At 37.0% G+C, this 18,314-nt stretch overlaps 2 protein-coding genes across 5 annotated transcripts in view; both read left to right on the forward strand.

Annotated features, from left to right (window-relative positions):
- The window catches only part of Meikin (meiotic kinetochore factor), a 103,229-nt gene extending 98,498 nt beyond the window's left edge, over window positions 1-4,731 (forward strand). For both annotated transcript variants that reach the window (XM_078051148.1, XM_078051143.1), the window contains one exon: window positions 4,592-4,731. In XM_078051148.1, the coding sequence (XP_077907274.1) occupies window positions 4,592-4,623 (32 nt within the window). In that variant the 3' untranslated portion in view covers window positions 4,624-4,731. The remainder of the gene's footprint in view (window positions 1-4,591) is intronic.
- An 8,626-nt stretch (window positions 4,732-13,357) lies between these two features.
- The window catches only part of Fnip1 (folliculin interacting protein 1), a 98,522-nt gene continuing 93,565 nt past the window's right edge, over window positions 13,358-18,314 (forward strand). For 2 of the 3 annotated variants that reach the window (XM_005335792.5, XM_005335793.5), the window contains exon 1: window positions 13,360-13,564. In XM_005335792.5, the coding sequence (XP_005335849.1) occupies window positions 13,473-13,564 (92 nt within the window). In that variant the 5' untranslated portion in view covers window positions 13,360-13,472. Of the gene's footprint in view, window positions 13,565-18,314 lie in introns of all 3 variants that reach the window. The other variant, XM_078051106.1, reaches the window with a different exon arrangement.

Genomic DNA, 18,314 nt, shown 5'->3' on the forward strand with positions numbered 1-18,314 from the left:
ACCCTCTCTTGTCCTGAGCCTCCTGTGAAATCTAGCAGCTTTTCAGGTTACTTAGTAAATGGGCTGAAGTAGCACACTCAAATGAGATAGCTGTTGGCTCCAAAATCTATAAAACCAACTAGGTATTATGCCTCTAGGAAGGGCCAGATGCAAAAACATATCCTTGGGCTGGGGTTGTGGTTCAGTGGTAAGAGTGCTTGCCTAACATGTGAGGCACTAGTTCAATCCTCAGCACCAGATTAAAAAAATAAATAAAGGTTTTTAAAAAAAGAATTTATCCTTTACTGTAGAAGGTATCTCTTATACCACAGACCCCTAGAAATTTCACTAAGATGGAACACTGCCCCTCAGTGACCTGGCAATTCTACTTCTAGGAATATACCTAGAAATAATGTGTACATATGTTCAACAACAGGTATATACTAGAATGTTCACTATGCATTGATAGTCCTTATCTGAAAACTATCTACAAGTACATCAAGTAAAATGGATAAACTTTATGTTCATATATTGGAGTGCTATATAGCAGTGTGAATCAACAATAAACTGTTAAATGCATCTGTTAAATGTTGACTCATATGAATTTTATATAAGATGCCAGTCACAGTAAGAATGCATTTAATATTATTTATATTTATGTAGTGTAAACAAGGCAAAACTAAACTATAACAGAAACCAGGATAGTGGTTGCAGTGAGAGTTGAAGTGAGAGTATTAACTGGAAGAAATTATTAGGGGGGATTCCAGGGTGTTGGTAATGTTCTGTTTCATTATCTGGGTGCTGGTTATATAGATGTGTAACATTTGTGAAAATCCTTTAATAGTACACATATGTGTACTTTTTTATAGATGTAATATGTTAATAAAAGTTAAAAGTAGAAAACTTTTAATTTCATCTTTTTGACCTGTCATACTTACTTATGACATCAGATATTGTCAGTATTCTTGGTATAATTATGTAAAAAATCAATACCAAAAAGGATTTGGGAGGTTCTTTAGAGTGTTCCAATTAAAGTTTTTAATGTAATTCACATAGAGACCCCCCTAAAGAATGTTGAACTAATGCTACCAACCCTTGGCTTCTCTCTAGGCTTTCTCTGTAACAGCAGCCTCCTCGCTTAAGTAATTCCCTTTCAACCTTTGACCACTTGTTTGTGCCTTTCCTTTAGTAAAAATAGCAAAGCCCCAAGCTACCTTGTGATCGTGTTATTTTAAATATGCAATGGCCTATTTTTAGTACTGGCATTTAAAGTTTTAGCTAGTTTGGCAGTAATCTAATCAGGACTGCAGCTCACTTGTGATGGTCTAGGACCCTGTTCAGTATGCCACTTATTCATTAATGGCTGACATTGTGCTGATTAAAGAAAAAAATTGGTGAGAGTAAAACAAGAGAGGTGATAGAGGAGGTGGTGTAGTAAGAAGGAGTATGAAAATGGTGACAGCCAGATAGAAGAGGCCTTAGAAAATGTCAAATATAATCAACCCAACATAGATATCTCAATGTGCGGTCCTCCGACTACCTGTATCGAGAATTGCAGACTTGATAAACTACAATATCTAAAATAAGGTACAGGATTCTAAAATATGTGGAACTCAAAGTGATTCAAATAGTTATTAAAATTTGAGAACTATTAATTATAATAATTACCTACTCTGTTTTTTTCATTCTACATAACAAAATGACCAAGTTGATAAGTTATTTGCCCAAATTCTGAGCCTGCCAGTAATTGGATGACAAAATCAGAATTAGATACTATAGGAACCCAGGGGAGGACACCTTTATACTTTAACTAGAAACATGTATTTTTAGATAGAAGGTTGACTTTTAGATAATAATACTAGACAGAAATAATCACATAGGAACAGGATAAATGAAGTGAGAATAGTTTCAGTCAAATATCTGGGAGATAGTAGTAGAAATCACTTAATAGGGCGTCCCTAATTTAAATTGTAGTTCTATAACATGAGCAAATTACTGAAATATTTTGAATTTTAGCTTGCTACCTGTTAAATTAATACAATGGTAGTTCTTATAGAATTGTTGTGAGGATTAGAGATAGTCTATGTAAAATATAATAACAACTAATTATTCAATAATCATGATTTGCTTCTACTGGTGAGGTTGATTCCTCAAATCTATCATACTTTCTCTTTTGAAAACTGTTCCTTGGCTTTTATTAGATAGTTAAAAGCTTAAAATATGTTAAGTGGTTATTGTACTTCATGGCAAATTTGGTTATGCTATCTCATATAAAGACTACATCAGGTAAGTGTGTATAGTTTGACATAGAACCTTGATCTAGTACAAATACAATGAAATGTGCTAGTTAGTTCCTTGGAGGAAAGGAAATCCAACTAGTTTGACATCATGGATGGAGGCTTTTAAGCCTGGTGTTTTGTTGTTAGGTAGCTAATGAATGAAAAGATGAAGTTCTGTAGTTGGTTCATTCATTCAGCTAACATTTATTAAATCCTGAACTAGATGCATTTACTTGTTGATCATTTTGAATTAATTATATAGTTATTCTCTTCAGAAACTTTATAATTCTGTTGAGGAAACAGATGTTTAAACAAGTCCAATGAAGTATATGTGCTTTAATAGAGATATATGTGGAATCTTCTGGGATACGCATGAAAGATGAGAAATCCTCTAGAAGATGAACTGAGGGTCTGGGGATGTGGTTCAAGCGGTAGCGCGCTTGCCTGGCATGCGTGCGGCCTGGGTTCGATCCTCAGCACCACATACAAACAAAGATGTTGTGTCCGCCAAGAACTAAAAATTAAAAAATATTAAAAAAAAAGATGAACTGAGGACCACAGGGACATCCTGAGAATAGGCCTTCTTAGAAGAAGGACCAATGAAAAGAAGAAAAGGAATGATGACTTAAAGCATCCTCAGATAAAAGGTGGAAATTAGTTATGTTTGGCCCAAGTGGACACTGTACTTTCTGAGAAATGAGTCTTGAGTAGAAATCAGGGGGCAGATGATGGAGAATGCTCTATGCCATGTTGATTTTTTCTTTTTATCTTGGTCAAATTTACTTTTTATTTGATTATTAATGCAAAAAATGTGGAGGTGATTTAGAAAGAAATGACCAGGAAATAGAAAGTCCAGGTGAAAATTTTACAAAGATTTTCCTGAACAAAGTTGAGAAAATAAAAATCTGAGCTAGCATATTTCAAAGGGTAGTACTCAGATCATATAAGGAATATATAAATAATGCACATTTTCATGTCATTGCTTCAGCACCCTTATTCAGGAGTTGAAGTTTGAGAAACAATCTAAACTTAAAAAAATTGTTCAAATAACAGGGCTTAGTGACTTAGGCACTGAAGTGGGGTAGTGAGGAAGAAGGATAATTAAAAGATGATCCCCGGGTCTCTAGTATTGTAAAGTTTCAGAAATGATACATTCTAGATTATGACAGGAGAGAATAAAGTTCATAGCCTTGTTATATAAGTAAAGTTTGGGAAGGTGAAAAATAGGTGAGACTAGAATGTTGGGTGAGCTGATTACTATTGATAAGTAACCCAGAAACTGGTATGGAGATGATGACTATGAACAAAGCCTTTAATAAGTGAGTAGACAGTGTCTAATGTTATTAAAAATAACTAGAAGGAGCAAAGGGTAGCAGAGTCCAACTTTTTAAAAGTTTTTAAAATTTTTATTTAGTTTTGTTTTTTTGAAATAGTTCTTTTTTCTTTTTACTTTTCTTCTTTCAATTTTAACTGACTTGTGATTCACTGGAAGATCTTAAGATGGAGATTTTGGTGTAGTAGCTTTAGAGTAGGACACTTAAGAGTCAATATTTCTAACAATATTCAGGATGATGTTAATGTTACTGGTCCCTGAACCCCACTTTGAGTAGCAAAGATAAATAGGTCCACAACTTAGCTGCCCATTAAAATTTCCTGATTGTCTTGATATTTGGATCCCTTACCCAGAGATTCTTATGTAATTGGTATGGAGTATGTCCTAAATATCCAAATTTTTAAAATTTAATTCTAAGATATAACCAAATTTCAGAACCATTGATATGTACTGGTTAGATCAGGGGATGAAGTGTATCATAATGTAAAAGTGGCAATGGGAAATAGATAAAGCTGCTCCATCCTGGAGTTCCTGATATAAAATATGGGGAAATAGGCCCTAGAGTCCTATATTTGGGGAAAATCTGGGTTCAATTGCAAAAGAGTGGGGAAATGCAAAGAAAGGGTACATGGGAGAATGTGGTGGCTGAGGAGGATGAAATGAGAAGCACAGCTGGGTCAGTTCTTCCAGTTTAGGGATTAGGGTTGAGGACCTATGATGGCTATTGAGAGCAATCTTTATTGGGCTTTCTTCCAAATGTTATTGAGTAGATCTCCTTGTGTCTCCAAAGAGAACTTCCCCCATTATACCCAGGAAGAGATAGCCAGATATTATTCTTTCTGTTGTTGTTAATGATCTTTTCATTTGTTTCCTAAGGCTTGATGGGGTGAAACTAGAGCCACCTAGACTTCAAGAGCTTGCACCCCAGGAATTGGTTACAAATAACTACTGGACACTTTGATTCCTAATGAAGTAATCTATTGTTATATTTTCTCTCTAGATATTATAATAAAAACAAATGGCAGGATATAATAGCTGCGGCTGAATTTTCACTACTTTGAAGATATGAATGTGAAGTCAAAGTCAATAAAAGCAGAATGCCTATCTAAAATATGAAATTAAACTTTTTAAATTCTCCAATTATTTGTGGTATATCTCTGTGTAGAAATTCTATTGTGGTTCTTGTTGTTTGCTTTTAGTCAGTCAAGAAAAGAAACATTCTTCCCATATGTTTCTTAAATATTTTTATTTGTATTGTAAAAGAAGAATCAAAGAGCTGATATTTGAAGACTGTACACTAAAATAGACAAATTTACTATTTATGAAGAACCAGCACCAAGGAATTATGTAACTTCCTTTGACTGTTTTCTCTCCAAAGTTTATCCCCCTATGGATTAAAAGTAGTAAAGTTGTTAAAGTGCTAAAAATGAAAATGCTTATTTTACAAGCTATTTTTAACAGAACTTAACTGAAACCACATGAGTAAGAGACTTAATTCCAGGTCTGACTGAAAGAAACTCTATACTCAAAATTTGCTGAAGCAGTGAATATATAATATATACAGCCAATCATACACTAAGTTATATTTTATCTCACTCCCAAACAACCTTCCTTAGCTAGTACTATCTGTAAGATTACCATTATTATTATTCTGGTAACACAGTTTGTGGCATCTCAACAATGCCTTCCTAGACTTCAGCAATCTTTCGTAGTGATCAGAATACAATGGTATAACTAACTGTTGGTGAGACTTTAACTCTGATCATTTTACTAATATTATTATACATAAAAAATAATAAGAATCAAATTTTCAAAGCTATGTCAGTATCAAAGAAAATCATAAAATATATGAATTAATTAAGGTTAACTAACCTATACAGTATTTTTTAAAAACAGGAATTATAGCAAAATATTCTTGTAAGTGATTTGACAAGACTTTAGGCCATTAACAGTAAGCTGTTTGTGACTCTTTAATTTCATCTAGCAGTGAAATATGGAAACATTGTGAGGAAATGTAGAAGAGAAGATTAACGGTTCAGACTAGTATAAAGTTTAGACCTATATTATAAACTAGTATAAAGTTTAGACCTATATTATAAATTAGTACTCAATTAAGTCAGCAACTCTTGGTTGCAGGTAGAACTGTGATAAGCAGTAAGGGAGTAAGAAATGAAATAAAGGGCTTGGTCCCTGCATTCAAGGAGTTTATAAACCAAGGGGAAAGGGAAGATACTCGATTCTTGCATTGGGCCTGTCCAGGTATGTGTGTGTGTGTATATATGTGTGTGTGTGTGTGTGTGTGTGTGTGTGTGTGTGTGTGTGTGTGTGTGTGTGTGTGTATACACACATCACCCTGTCCAGGTAAATACTTGGACAGCGTGATATAATTAAGAAAGTGATATAACTAGGATTGGAAGGTAGAACTATTTTAGTATTTTTGTTTCATAGAGTTGGAATCGGCACTCAAAGTTTAGTGGAGGATATAAATTCAGTATGACTAAGAGGAGGAAAAGTAGAAGCCTGCTAGCTGGCAGACATTAGAAGTCCAAAGAGGATACCTGTTGGCAAATTCTAGGAGGTTGTATTCTTTAGACCTGAGAGTAGGCCTCAGAAGTCTTAAAGTAAACCTCTCTAGATAATCATAAAAAAGGGGCTTATCTCTTTGGAGAGAGGATCTTCACAGTTTCCATCACATTTTCTAAGTGTACTCCTTTATTATGGCCTATAACAAATGAAACTTAATTTTTAAGCATTTAAAATTATATTTTCAAATTATGCCTTATAAAAATAATCTCAGATGTCCTCTCTTAAAAATCCAGTTCAAAAATGCATGAAAGGTTTGTCATTTCCATTTTTAAAATTTTAAATAGAGTGGGTCTCTCTCATCATGGTTTGTTCAATTATGAGTAGCCTCAGAGGTCTTAGGCTATTAACAGTAAGCTGTTTGTGACTCGGTGATTTTGAAGAATCATGTGTTTATATAAACAATGAAGAATTATGTGTTTATATAAACAATAAAAGGGTGTGATACCCAGAGTTTCTAGTTTATCTTCAACCTGTCCTGCTCTGTTATTTCTTTCTAACTTGCATTTAAAATATTTAATCAGCTTACATCTTAAATCCTTCTAAGAATCCAGATAAGCTATCATTCTTTACCTGCTTATGTCCATGTTTTCTATAAGAAAGACTTATGGGAAAGACTATGCTTTATGCTTTGTCACCCTCCCCCACCAACACACACCTACATACATGTATGTACATGCACACATACAGCCTGGCTTCAACTTTTCTTCTCCATTGACACTGTCCTGAAGGCTACCAACAACCTTCTACCCTGCTGCCTTAAGGGTACTCTGCCTCTGAGCTACATCCCCAGCCCTTTTTTTTTTTATCTTTTGAGACAGTTATCACCAAGTTTTCCAGGCTGGTCTCAAACTTGTGATCCTCTTGCCTCAGCCTTCCAAGTTGCAGGGATTATAGGCATGCATCACCACCACACCTGGACGTTAGCAACCTTCTGGTTTCTTTCTCTTTTTTTATACCAGGGATTGAACACTGAGCTATATATACTCAGTCTATTTTTTATTTTGATACAGGGTGTCGCTAAGTTGCTTAGGGCCTTGCTAAGTTGCTGAGGCTGGCTTTGAACTTGCAATTCTCCTGCCTCAGCCTCCCAAATTGCTGGGATTATAGGCATGTGCCACAATGCCAGCTCCACCAACCTTCTTGACATTAATCTAAGAGATATTTTTCAGTTTTTATCTTGCCCAACTTCTTCTAGCTAATGATATTGCAAACTTCCTGAAAGCCTCCAGGAAGGAGTAATGTCTCTGAAATTGTGTTTCAGGCTTTTATCTCATCTCTAGCACTCTCTTCCATTTCTTTCTGAAGACTACTTTTTCTCTCAGTCTTGATACTTCTTGGGATTCTGTTCTAGGGATTCTTCTAGTGCAATGAAAACTTGCCCTGTGTGATTTCATAAACCTGTGGCTTTAGTTACCACCTCTGTGCAAAGTGATTCCAAATTTTTGTCTCTAACTATCATGGTTATTGGTCATAGACGTATGGGATGACTTCTCCTACATCCTTCCATTACCTTCTAAATCCATCCTGTATGGATTTTAAATATTCAAGCCATATGATTTAGGACCAATCTTACTATTAGTAGGTTAAGTCAGTTAATGTTAGCCCTCCCAACGTTGGCATATTGGTTGTTTCAGGGATGGGTCCAAGACCTAAAATTATGCTATTAGTTTAATTATTAGAGCTTTTTCTTAGAATGCCAGTACATAGACTTTTTCCTTATTCTTTTGGAGGATAAAGAAAGTCATCTTTTGTCCACAGTTGAAGGTTCTGCCTAGGCATAGAATCTACACAGAGAAATTAGAGATGGGATAAGCAACTGAATTCTTAGACTTTGAGTCAGAGCTCATGCTTAGCATGCACAAGGCCCTGGGTTCAATCCTTAGCACCAAAAAACAAAAGAAACTAAGTTTTTGATACCATTGGTGTTGTAGTCCCTAGGTAACTATTCGTTTACTTTGTCTAGTTATGAGAACTGATTTCATTCTTTGTTTTTGCAATCAAGACATTTCTAAAATTTCCTACATCATAATTACAATGCCTTATAATTGCCTAGCAAATCCTGTTTGTTTGTTTTTTGTTTGTTTGTTTTGCTGCTGTTGTTGTTTTGGTACCAGGGATTGAACCCAGGGCATCTTAACCACTGAGCCACTTCCCCAACCTTTTTATTTTTCATTTTGAGAAAGGGTCTTGTTAAGTTGCTTAGAGCCTTGCTAGGTTGCTGAAAGCTTTGAACCTGTGATCCTCCTCCCTCAGCCTCCTGACTGCTGGGATTATAGGCATACACCACCGTGTCTAGCGTAAATCTTGTTTTATTTATCTTCCTAGACTGTTAGCTCCTTGAATTCAGAAATTATATCTCTTCTTTATTGTATTTCCAGATTCTTGCACAGCTGAGACACACACATTAAGCATACTGTTTAAAAAATATTTTTAAAAGAGGGTTTGTCATAGAAGTGTGCCATTATATAAAAGACTTTCTTTTATAAACTTTTAATAACTTGAAATGACTTGTTATTGGTTTGCAATAACTTGTTATTGATTTGTTGTTCCTTAAGGGCAAGGACTGTCTTGTTAATTATTGTATTATTAATTATTGTATTCTTAGAACCTGGAACATAGTAGGTAGCTAATTTTCAGTCTCTGTTAGATGATTTCTATTAGTATATAAAATTCTCTGGTATCGGGCTGGGGTTGTGGCTCAATGGTAGAGTGCTTGCCTAGCATGCACAAGGCACTGGGTTCGATCCTCAGCACCACATAAATGTAAAATAAAGATATTGTATCCACCTAAAGCTTAAGAATAAATATTTTTTAAAAAATTCTCTGGTATCACCGCATATGTGAGGCACTGAGTTCAATTCTCAGCACCACATTAAATAAATAACTAAATAAAATAAAAGTATTGTATCCATCTACAACTAAAAAAAAGTCTTCATAAAAAAAGAACATTTCCCTTTTCTTATTTCTTCTTTGCACTTCAACTCAGCAGAGACATTTTCTATGCTTGCGTTACCATTTCCTTTCTGCCTTTTAAAAAAATTTTAATTTGTTATATAGTACACCAAAATGCATTACAATTCATATTACACATATAGAACACAATTTTTCATATCTCTGGTTGTACACAAAGTAGAGGCACATCCTTCATGTCTTCACACATGTACCTAGGGTAATGATGACCATTGCATTCCACCATCTTTCCTACCCCTATTCCCCCTCACTTCTCCCTCCCCTTTTCCCTTTGCCCTATCTACAGTTCATTTAATATTTTTTAAAGACTTTTTTTCTTTTTAATTGTAGATGGTCACAATACCTTTTGCTCTAATCACTTCATTGAAACTGTTGTCAAGATTTCCATATTGACAAATGTAATGAACACTTAAATTTTCAGCAGCATTCAACATGGTTAACCCATTCATCCTTTCAGGGTCATTTTTTATTTTTAAATCATACTGCTGCGCCCTCTCATTCTTTGTTTTGGGTCCTTCTAGTCCTATAAGTATTGTCCTCTTGAGTTGTAATCCTTGATTGTTTTCTATATACATATATTCTCTTTAGGAAATGATCCATTGCATTATTTTAAATTATATATATGAGTGATGCCTCTCAAATTTCTCTTTCCAATTCTGGCTTCCTCCATATACTCTACTTGAAATTTCCACATCAGATATTTAATAGACAATACAAATTTAATTTTTCCATACACAGTATGGAAAATTAAAAATTTCCTTTTTAAACCTGTATTTTCCTTAGTCCTTTTTTAAAATATATTTTTAGTTGTAGAATGACACCCTACTGTTAATTAGTTACTTAATTAATTTTTAATTGGTGCTGAGGATCGAACCCACTGCTTCATATACGTGAGGCAAATACTTTACCACTGAACCATAACCCCAGCCCCTTCCCTAGTCTCTCTCTCTCTTTTTTAAAATCTGGAAATGGCATAAACTGCTGAAGGCAAAAACATAGGAATCATACTTGTTTTTTTCTTTCCAATTAGAATTATATCTCTAAATCATTAGCCACTATTAGTTCTCCCTTAAGATATAGGGGACTACCAATTTGATTTCTCTGCTTCCATTCTTAATCTGCTATAATTCCTTTCTACAGAATAGTCAGAGTAAAATCATAAATTGGACCATGTCTTTGTCCTATTTTAAACTCATTGACAGTTGGGTACCATGGTGCACACCTATAATCCCAGCAACTTGGGAGGCTGAGGCAGGAGGATTGAAAATTCAAGACTAGCCTCATCAACTTAGTAAGGCCCTAAGCAACTTAGTGAGACTCTGTCTCAAAATATAAAAAATTAGAAGGGCTGGTGATGTGGTTCAGTCATCCAACTTTTATATTTTCAAGAGGATGATCTTGGAAGTAGGTGGAAGAGACCATATGCTGTTGGGGATTGGGAAAGACTAAATCTTCTGTTCTTGAGTGATAGTGCAGGCCTTATGCCTATTTGTAACTCAACTGTTTCACATTCATATAACAACATTAATGAGTAGACAACAATTTTTGTCTTTCTTACTTTTTTCTCCTGGCTGATGCCTTAAACTTCAAGACAGACACCTCAGCTTCTTTGTGAAATATACTAAGTAGAAGGGAAAAAGAGATAATATACATTGATACTGAACTTGAAAATATATAAAATTTTAAGTGTAGTTGTTTTTTGTTATAACTTTGTATCATTTCAGCGAATTTTCTGTGATTTTAGTATTATTTTGCAATATAGGGAAAATGTGATGAATGTTAAATGAATTTGTTTCTCTCTGTACCTTCCAAGACTGAGACTACAGAAACGCAACTATTACATGATTAGAAAATATTAAAGTAACTCTTATGCAAGCAGTGATGTTCTTTCCCTAACTATTAATATCAATTATTACCCATGAAGTAATTTTTTCCCAAGATGAAAGTACACAAGGTGGTTGTTATTTGCAAACTTCCTTCTAAGGAGACCTGGAAGCAACCTTCTTTGTCCCAGCCAATGGACAGCCATTAGTCCTTATTGTTTTGCCCCCTATATAAGAAAGCTTTAACCTATTTCTACTTGCACTCACTTAGAGGAATGTGCTAGTGTGAAAACAAAATTTCCCCAGGATTGCTTCATTGATAGGATGTATAATTTTTTGTTTTTAAAAACTTCATGAACTTTATTTATTGTTTATAAAATTTTCATTTCATATTCAAACATTTTGTAAAAAAAATTTAGTTATTTTACCTTATTAACAATTTTTTCAGTTTTGACATCAGAGTCCAGAGGATTATCTGAAATGTATAAGCAATGTAATTCTGCTATTTTGAGCCTGTATTACCTTGAAACTTAGGCAAACTATGGAGGACCTTTGAATGAATTTTAACTTCCCTACCTCAGAAAAACCTTCCCTTCTCCTTACCCCGCAAGGATTGAACTCCTGGAGCCACATCCCCAGACTGTTTCATTTTTAAATTTTGAGACAGGGTCTACTAAGTTGCTGAGGCTGGCTTTGAACTTGGCGATCCTCGTGCTTTAGCCTCCCAAACCACTGGGATTACAGACTTGTGCTACCAACCCCGCCTTCCAAGCTCTTATTTCACTGCATAGTTCTTATTAATTTCACAGCACTAATCACTATTTGAAATTACCTTACTTAATGTCTTCTCACCTAGAAAGTTAGGGGTTTTTTTTTTTTGTTGTTGTTGTTATTTACGTTGGATCCCTAGTGTCTAGAACTTAATGTTTGTGGAACAAAAACACAACACTCACTTCTTAATCAACCATAGCTAGTGCTTTAAAAAAAAATCTTAACATTTTACCTCAATTCATCATTGAGATATAAATTTTGCCAATTAGTTTTTTATGTTAGAGCCATTTTTTATAGCTTAAATTTTAGCTGCAAATCAGACGCTTAAAGAAAATTAGGTTTATATGCCTGGTTAAATGAAATTCTTAGAAAAGCATGTTTATCCAGCCTTCCAAACACATACCAGTTATTTCCAGACATTCACATTGCATCCCATCGGAATTGCATCCCATTGGAATTGCATCCCATTGTACCAAATTCCTGTGCCAAAGCGGGGAGTAGGTAAATGGATGGGGTGCTAACAATGTGTAAGACTCGTTCGATTTGAACCCTGATATGTTTTAACTCTCTAGGTTTAATAAGACTCCTCCTTTTTTTTTTTTTTTGGCGGGGGGGGGCGATTTTCTCCCCTGTCATTTGTTTCAATTCTATAGTTCCTCCTTTCCCCACACGGAGACATTAAGACATACTTTTAATTTTGTGAAGTTCTAATCTGACTGTTCCTCCCTACTCTGCCCAAATATGTTATTGTTGTTGTTTTCAGTGCTGGGGATCAAACCCAGGCCCTTGGAGCAAGCGTTGCAAGCTCCTAAAATTCTAAATAGTTAACCTAAGGGTTTAGATATTCATACATAGATGTCTTCTACAGGCTTCTTGCCTCCGTTGGTTTTCCTTGTGATTTTGTTGGTTACTAGTGAAACATAGCCTAACTCCTGAGACTCCAATCACTCTCTCTTTTCAGAGGCTAATTTCCAGATGAGAGTTCTAGACTCTGTAAAGGACACTAGAGCGGCTGCCGGAGTCCCTGGACTTCTTTCCTGTTAGCCATACTGGGACAGCAGTCCTGGCAGGATCCTCCAGGACTAAGCCCCTAAGCCCGGCTCTGCGGAATCCTGCTCATTCTAAATCTCTCATGGCCACCGGGTTGACTATGGGCGAGCCTAGGGTCCTGGGTTCGCTCAGGTCACGGCGCCTTCTCTGCTCTACAGACCACCGGATAAAGGTGTGATGTCGTAGAACCAGGGTCGGGCGGGGGACAGTCGGTTGAATGTGGTTCCCTAAGCGCCCATGTCCTGGGTGCGTCTTTGTCCCTAAGTCACTGGCATCGATCCTGCGCGTTCCCGCCGGAGCCCTAGTTGCTGACAACTTCGTCGGGGATCTGAACCTGAAGCGCTTTCTCCCCGCATTCCAACCACCTTGGGGTCCTCTCCCCACAGTGCACGCCCCGCCCCCTAAGCTGCCGCGTGATGGGATCCGCCAGCTAGCCTATCGGAACCGGCTCCGCCCCCCGCCCCCGCCTCCCCCCCTGTTCCGCGCTCCGCCACGTGATGCGGCTCACTGCCAGCCAATGAACGTCGGCCTTGCTTCGCGCCCCGCCCCGCGCGCCGTGGCCGTTTGAAGTGACTAATTTCTGTCATATGACTGAGGCACCCATGGGGGTGGCGGGGCGGCTCTAGGATCGGGGGCCTAGCAAGCACCCAGCCGAGCGACCCCGGCCTGGAGGTGGCTAGCATGGCCCCTACGCTGTTCCAGAAGCTTTTCAGTAAGAAGAACGGACTGGGCGCGCCCGGCCGAGACGCCCGGGACTCGGATTGCGCGTTCAGGTAGGGCTGCGGGGTGGGGGGCGCGGAGCGTTGGCTTGTGGGTTCTGTGGGTGTTGGGGCCTTTGGTGTTCAGGCCGATGCGGCAGCGTCGCACTGAGTCGGGTCCTGGTCCGTGGTGGGGTGGGGTCAGTTGCTGACTTGTATGCGGGTGTTGGAGGTCCTACCCCCTTATCGCACCCCTAGTCATTGCCCCTTCCCCCTTTCTCGGGTGGTTTGTTTACTTCTTGCCCGCAGCCACGCGCGGCTTTCCAGCTTCGGGCTGTGCTCGGTGGCCTGAGCTATTGGGTCCACACGCCTTCCTGGCTGCGAGGAGAGTTGGGCGCGGGCTGGATTGGACCTCAGCCGTGGTCCTCCGGGCCGAGGAGTTTTCTCCCCTCCTCCCCGTGACCAGTCGCCCTCTGGCAGCTGTCTTCCAGCTCGGTTGGCTTTGTGGAGTGAGCAGCACGTTTGGCCAACCTTCGGAGTATAGAAAGGACTGGAGGCGCGAGTGGGCAAGGTGCCGTTCTTTCAGGTTTCTTGGAAACTAAAATTGGAGCGGACTGAGCGACCTTAATGTTATCGAAGGAGAAATGTGAAACCTAAGAGGTTAGAGTTACTACTGACAAGACTGAAGTAGGACTAAATCAAGTGAAGTCTGGCGTTAGAATTGGTGGAATTTTACAAACCCTTGCAACTCTTAACAGAAAAGGAGTCTTTAAAAATTGAAAACGATAGCGAAATATTTTGTGATATATAGACTTTGTTAAATTTTGGTTGCTATACCTGTTGCTGGCAGAATAACTTTTTAGGATGGTCGGATTTGATATAAACATGGATTCAAGGTAAAATTTAGCCGTGAAACTACATTTGAAGAAGATAATTGTATGTCTTCCAAAATGCCTTCATGCTTATTGCAGTGTAGAAACTTGCAAACAGAACTAGGCCAAATGTCAGCTATCACTTAATTGGAAGGATAGCAAAAAGCCCAGTTGTCCAGTAGTAATAGGAAAAAAGAGAATCTGTCAAATTTTACAACAGGTAAAAGTTGCAATGATTGTGTACCACAATGGTTTTAAAGGTTTAATACTCCTATTCACTCTCTTAATGCAGCTCACATCAGGAACCATTCAATAAATATGTGTAATTGTAATATTAAATGGAAAGAAATTTAACTGACTTTTAGAGGAAGAAAAATTCCTATTGCAAACATTTTGGAAAGTGTTTACTTAGTAAAAGACAGTTTTCTTAGGTTTTGAACTTTTCCACTGGAAAGTGAATGTCTTGCCATACTCACCTGCCTTTCGTTAAACATTTCTTTAGAGTTTTTCTTTTGAAAAATGAAAGTGCAATCTAGATAATAAAGTGCAGTCTACTACACTGAGATATCCAGTAACTCATGAGACAATAGGAAGCAGGTTCTACCGGGATACTTAAAAGTTAAATTTAAATAGGCAATTGTTTCCTGTTTCAGAGCAAAGACTGACTTTGGGTACCCAGGTTTACAAGGGTCTCAAATCACTGATGTGAAAACATTTTGTGTCTGTTTTTTTAAATGTAAAGTCTGCTGTATAGTTGTGTAATACTTTACAGTTGCCAAAAAACTTTCTCATCTGATGTTTCACAACAACCATGTGAGATAGGGCAAGTAGCAGTATAGATAATATATAAGCCTTTTTCATGGAAGCCCAATTACTGCAGTACCTCATAGAAGCAATTGTTATAAAAATAAGATGTGCACATGTGGAAAAAATGAGAACACTGATTAACATCACATAGATAGTGACTTCTTATCAACCAGATCTTTTTTATTTATTTCAATGAGCTATAATTCATATACAATAGAATATAAATACATTTTATGAGTACGATGTTGTGAGGTTTTATTGTACCTACTACCCCAGTGAGTTTTAGCTCACTTCTATCACTCAGATTGTTCCCTCATCCTTTTTTAAAAATTTTTTATTAGTTGTTCAAAACATTACAATGATCTTGACATATCATACATTTGATTCAAATGGGGTACGTAATCTTATTTTTCCCACCTGTACAGATTGCAGGATCACATTGGTTATACAGCCACCTTTATACATAGGGCCATACTAGGTTCGTCATCCTTCTTTTCAGTCAGCCTTTAATCCTTATTCACCAGCTTAATAACTTACCTGCTTTCTGTTATTAGTTTTGTCTTTTCTAGAATTATATATGAGTATAATCTTCTGTTATGTGTCTCATTTATTTCCCCTCCAAAATGATGATTTTGAGGTTTCTCCACATTGTTGCATTTATTAGTGGGGCCCACCCACCCCTTTTATTGTTGAATGGTATTCCACTGTATTTACTTGTGTGAATATATCCAAAATTGTTTGTACATTCATTTGTTGGAGCATATTTGTTTTCATATTTGGTCTATTATTATCAATTCTGGGAATATTTGTGTACAAATATTTCTTTGGAAATATATATTCTTATTTCTTTTGGGCAGATAGCTAGGAATAAGATTTCAGGATCATATACTAGGTATTGTGTCTGACTTTTTAAAAAAATTATCAAACTCTTCCACAATAGTTGTTCCATTTTATATTCCTGGTGTATAAAACCTACAGTTGCTCCATAGTCTCTCCAGTATTTTATTAGTCTTTTAAAAAGATTAAATAAAATTTTTATTGTGGTAAGAAACATGTAATATAACATTTACTATTTTAACCATTTTTGAGTCTTGATTATAGCCATTAGAGGGGCTATAGTGGTATTTTCCTGTGGCTTTAATTTACATTTGCCTATGGTTATGTTCAGCATCTTTGAAAGTAATCCAGGTTTTTTTGTTTGTTTGCTTTTGGTTTGGGGGGGTTGTTTTAATTTTTTTCTGTAGTTGTAGATGGACAATATACCTTTGTTTATTTTTATGTGGTGCCAAGGATGGAATCCAGCGCCTCACACGTGCTAGGCAAGTGCTTTGCCACTGAACTCCAGCTCCAGCCCCTTTTGTTTTATTTTGGTTTTTTTTTGTATCAGGGATTGAACCCAGGAATACTTAACCACTGCCACCGCCCCCCCCCCTCCTTTTTTTTTTTTTTTTTTTTTTGAGACAAGCTCTCACCAAGTTGCTTACTGCTTTGCTAAATTACTGGGGCTGGCTTTGAACTTGCAATCCTCCTGCCTCATTCTCCCAAGCCTCTAGAATTACAGGCTAACCCAGGTTTTTGAATAGACTTAAGATTTACTTTTTATTCCAGGTTACCATGGTTTTCTTTCATTTTTGTTTGTTTTGTTCTAGTCAGGTTAAGTTGTTAAATCAGGTATGGGCACAGTTAAGACATTGACAACAAACTTAACTCAGTCTCTTAAGAGGCACTTCCTGGGGGCTGGGGCTATAGCTCAGTGGCAGAGCACTTGCCTAACATGTTTGAGGCACTGGGTTCAATTCTTAGCATCACATAAAAATAAACAAAACAAAGTCATGCTATTCATCTACAACTACAAAAATTTGTTTTTAAAAGAAGGCATTTCCTGCAGTAATCAGGAGACCCATTGGTGATAAGCCCTAGTCAGATTCTAGGAGGGAGATAGTTTTGATAAAGAAGTCACACAGGGACCTTTCAATATATCCTTTCATGGTTATTCCATTAGAAAAGATGTCCAAGGACCACACCTTTCTTTCTTTCTTTTTTTTTTTTTTTGGTGGTGCTGGAGATTGAACCCAGGGCCTTGTGCATGCAAGGCAAGCACTCTGCCAACTGAGCTATATCCCCGGTCCCCACACCTTTCTTCACTCTTAGAACTCTTATCTCACGGATATCTATGGACTTGTCTTACCTAAGCTTCTGGAGAGAGAAATGAATTTGAAAGATATCATAGGAAGGATGTTTTTTCAAGTACTTATAGAATTGAAATAGTAATTTATTTGTCATTTAAATAATTTGGCAAAGAAGGTGCTTTCTAGGAGAAGCTATGCTTTTTGTATTAGGTTGCTTTCCAATGGAAATGATTGTGTAAATGTAATAAGTGCAGTATGTATGAAAAGGATTGTTTAAAATTTTTTTGAAATTTTTTTTGAAATTCATGTTTTGTTCAAAAACAATTTCTGTATTATTGTTATATTCTTTAGAAATATCTGTTCTTAGTGTCTGTAAGAGAGAATTTTTATGTGTGTGTGTTTTTTTTTTGGTCTCTGTGAGTGTGTGCATGTGTGGGTCTGAGGATTGAACCCCAGGGGTGTGCTATTCTACTGAGCCACATCCCCAGCCCCTTTTAAATTTTTATTTTGAGACAGTCACTCCTTGCTAAATTGCTAAAGCTAGCCATCCTTTTACCTCAAGTCCCATGCACCTGGGATTATGGGCATGCACCAATGCCTGGCTGTGGGCGGGATTCTTAATCTGTTGTAACAACCTTTAAATTGATCTTTACCAAACACCCCAAACACTTCATACTTGAAAAAAAAAAAAAGTCAAATTCTTAACAGAGTCTAAACTCCTCAGCTTGACATATCATCCTTCTGTAAAGTTGTAGATGATATGTTGGACATCTGTTCAGATTCTTGTCTTAGCAGTGTTTATATATAACTTTGGGATGCATTATGTAGTGGAGGGTGCAGTACAGAGTGGGGGGTGTTTGTGCCTCTTGGTTCTGAAATTAGACTGTTTGAAAATCAAAACTGAGTTCTGGCATTCAACTGAGTCCTCAGGCTTTATTCTCTTATTTGAAATTCTAGATATAGTACATCTAGATCTCCTTTGTCATATCATTTCATTCAGGAGACTACTCCAGGATT

Source organism: Ictidomys tridecemlineatus, chromosome 1 (assembly GCF_052094955.1).
Source record: "Ictidomys tridecemlineatus isolate mIctTri1 chromosome 1, mIctTri1.hap1, whole genome shotgun sequence".
Lineage (NCBI taxonomy): Eukaryota > Metazoa > Chordata > Mammalia > Rodentia > Sciuridae > Ictidomys > Ictidomys tridecemlineatus.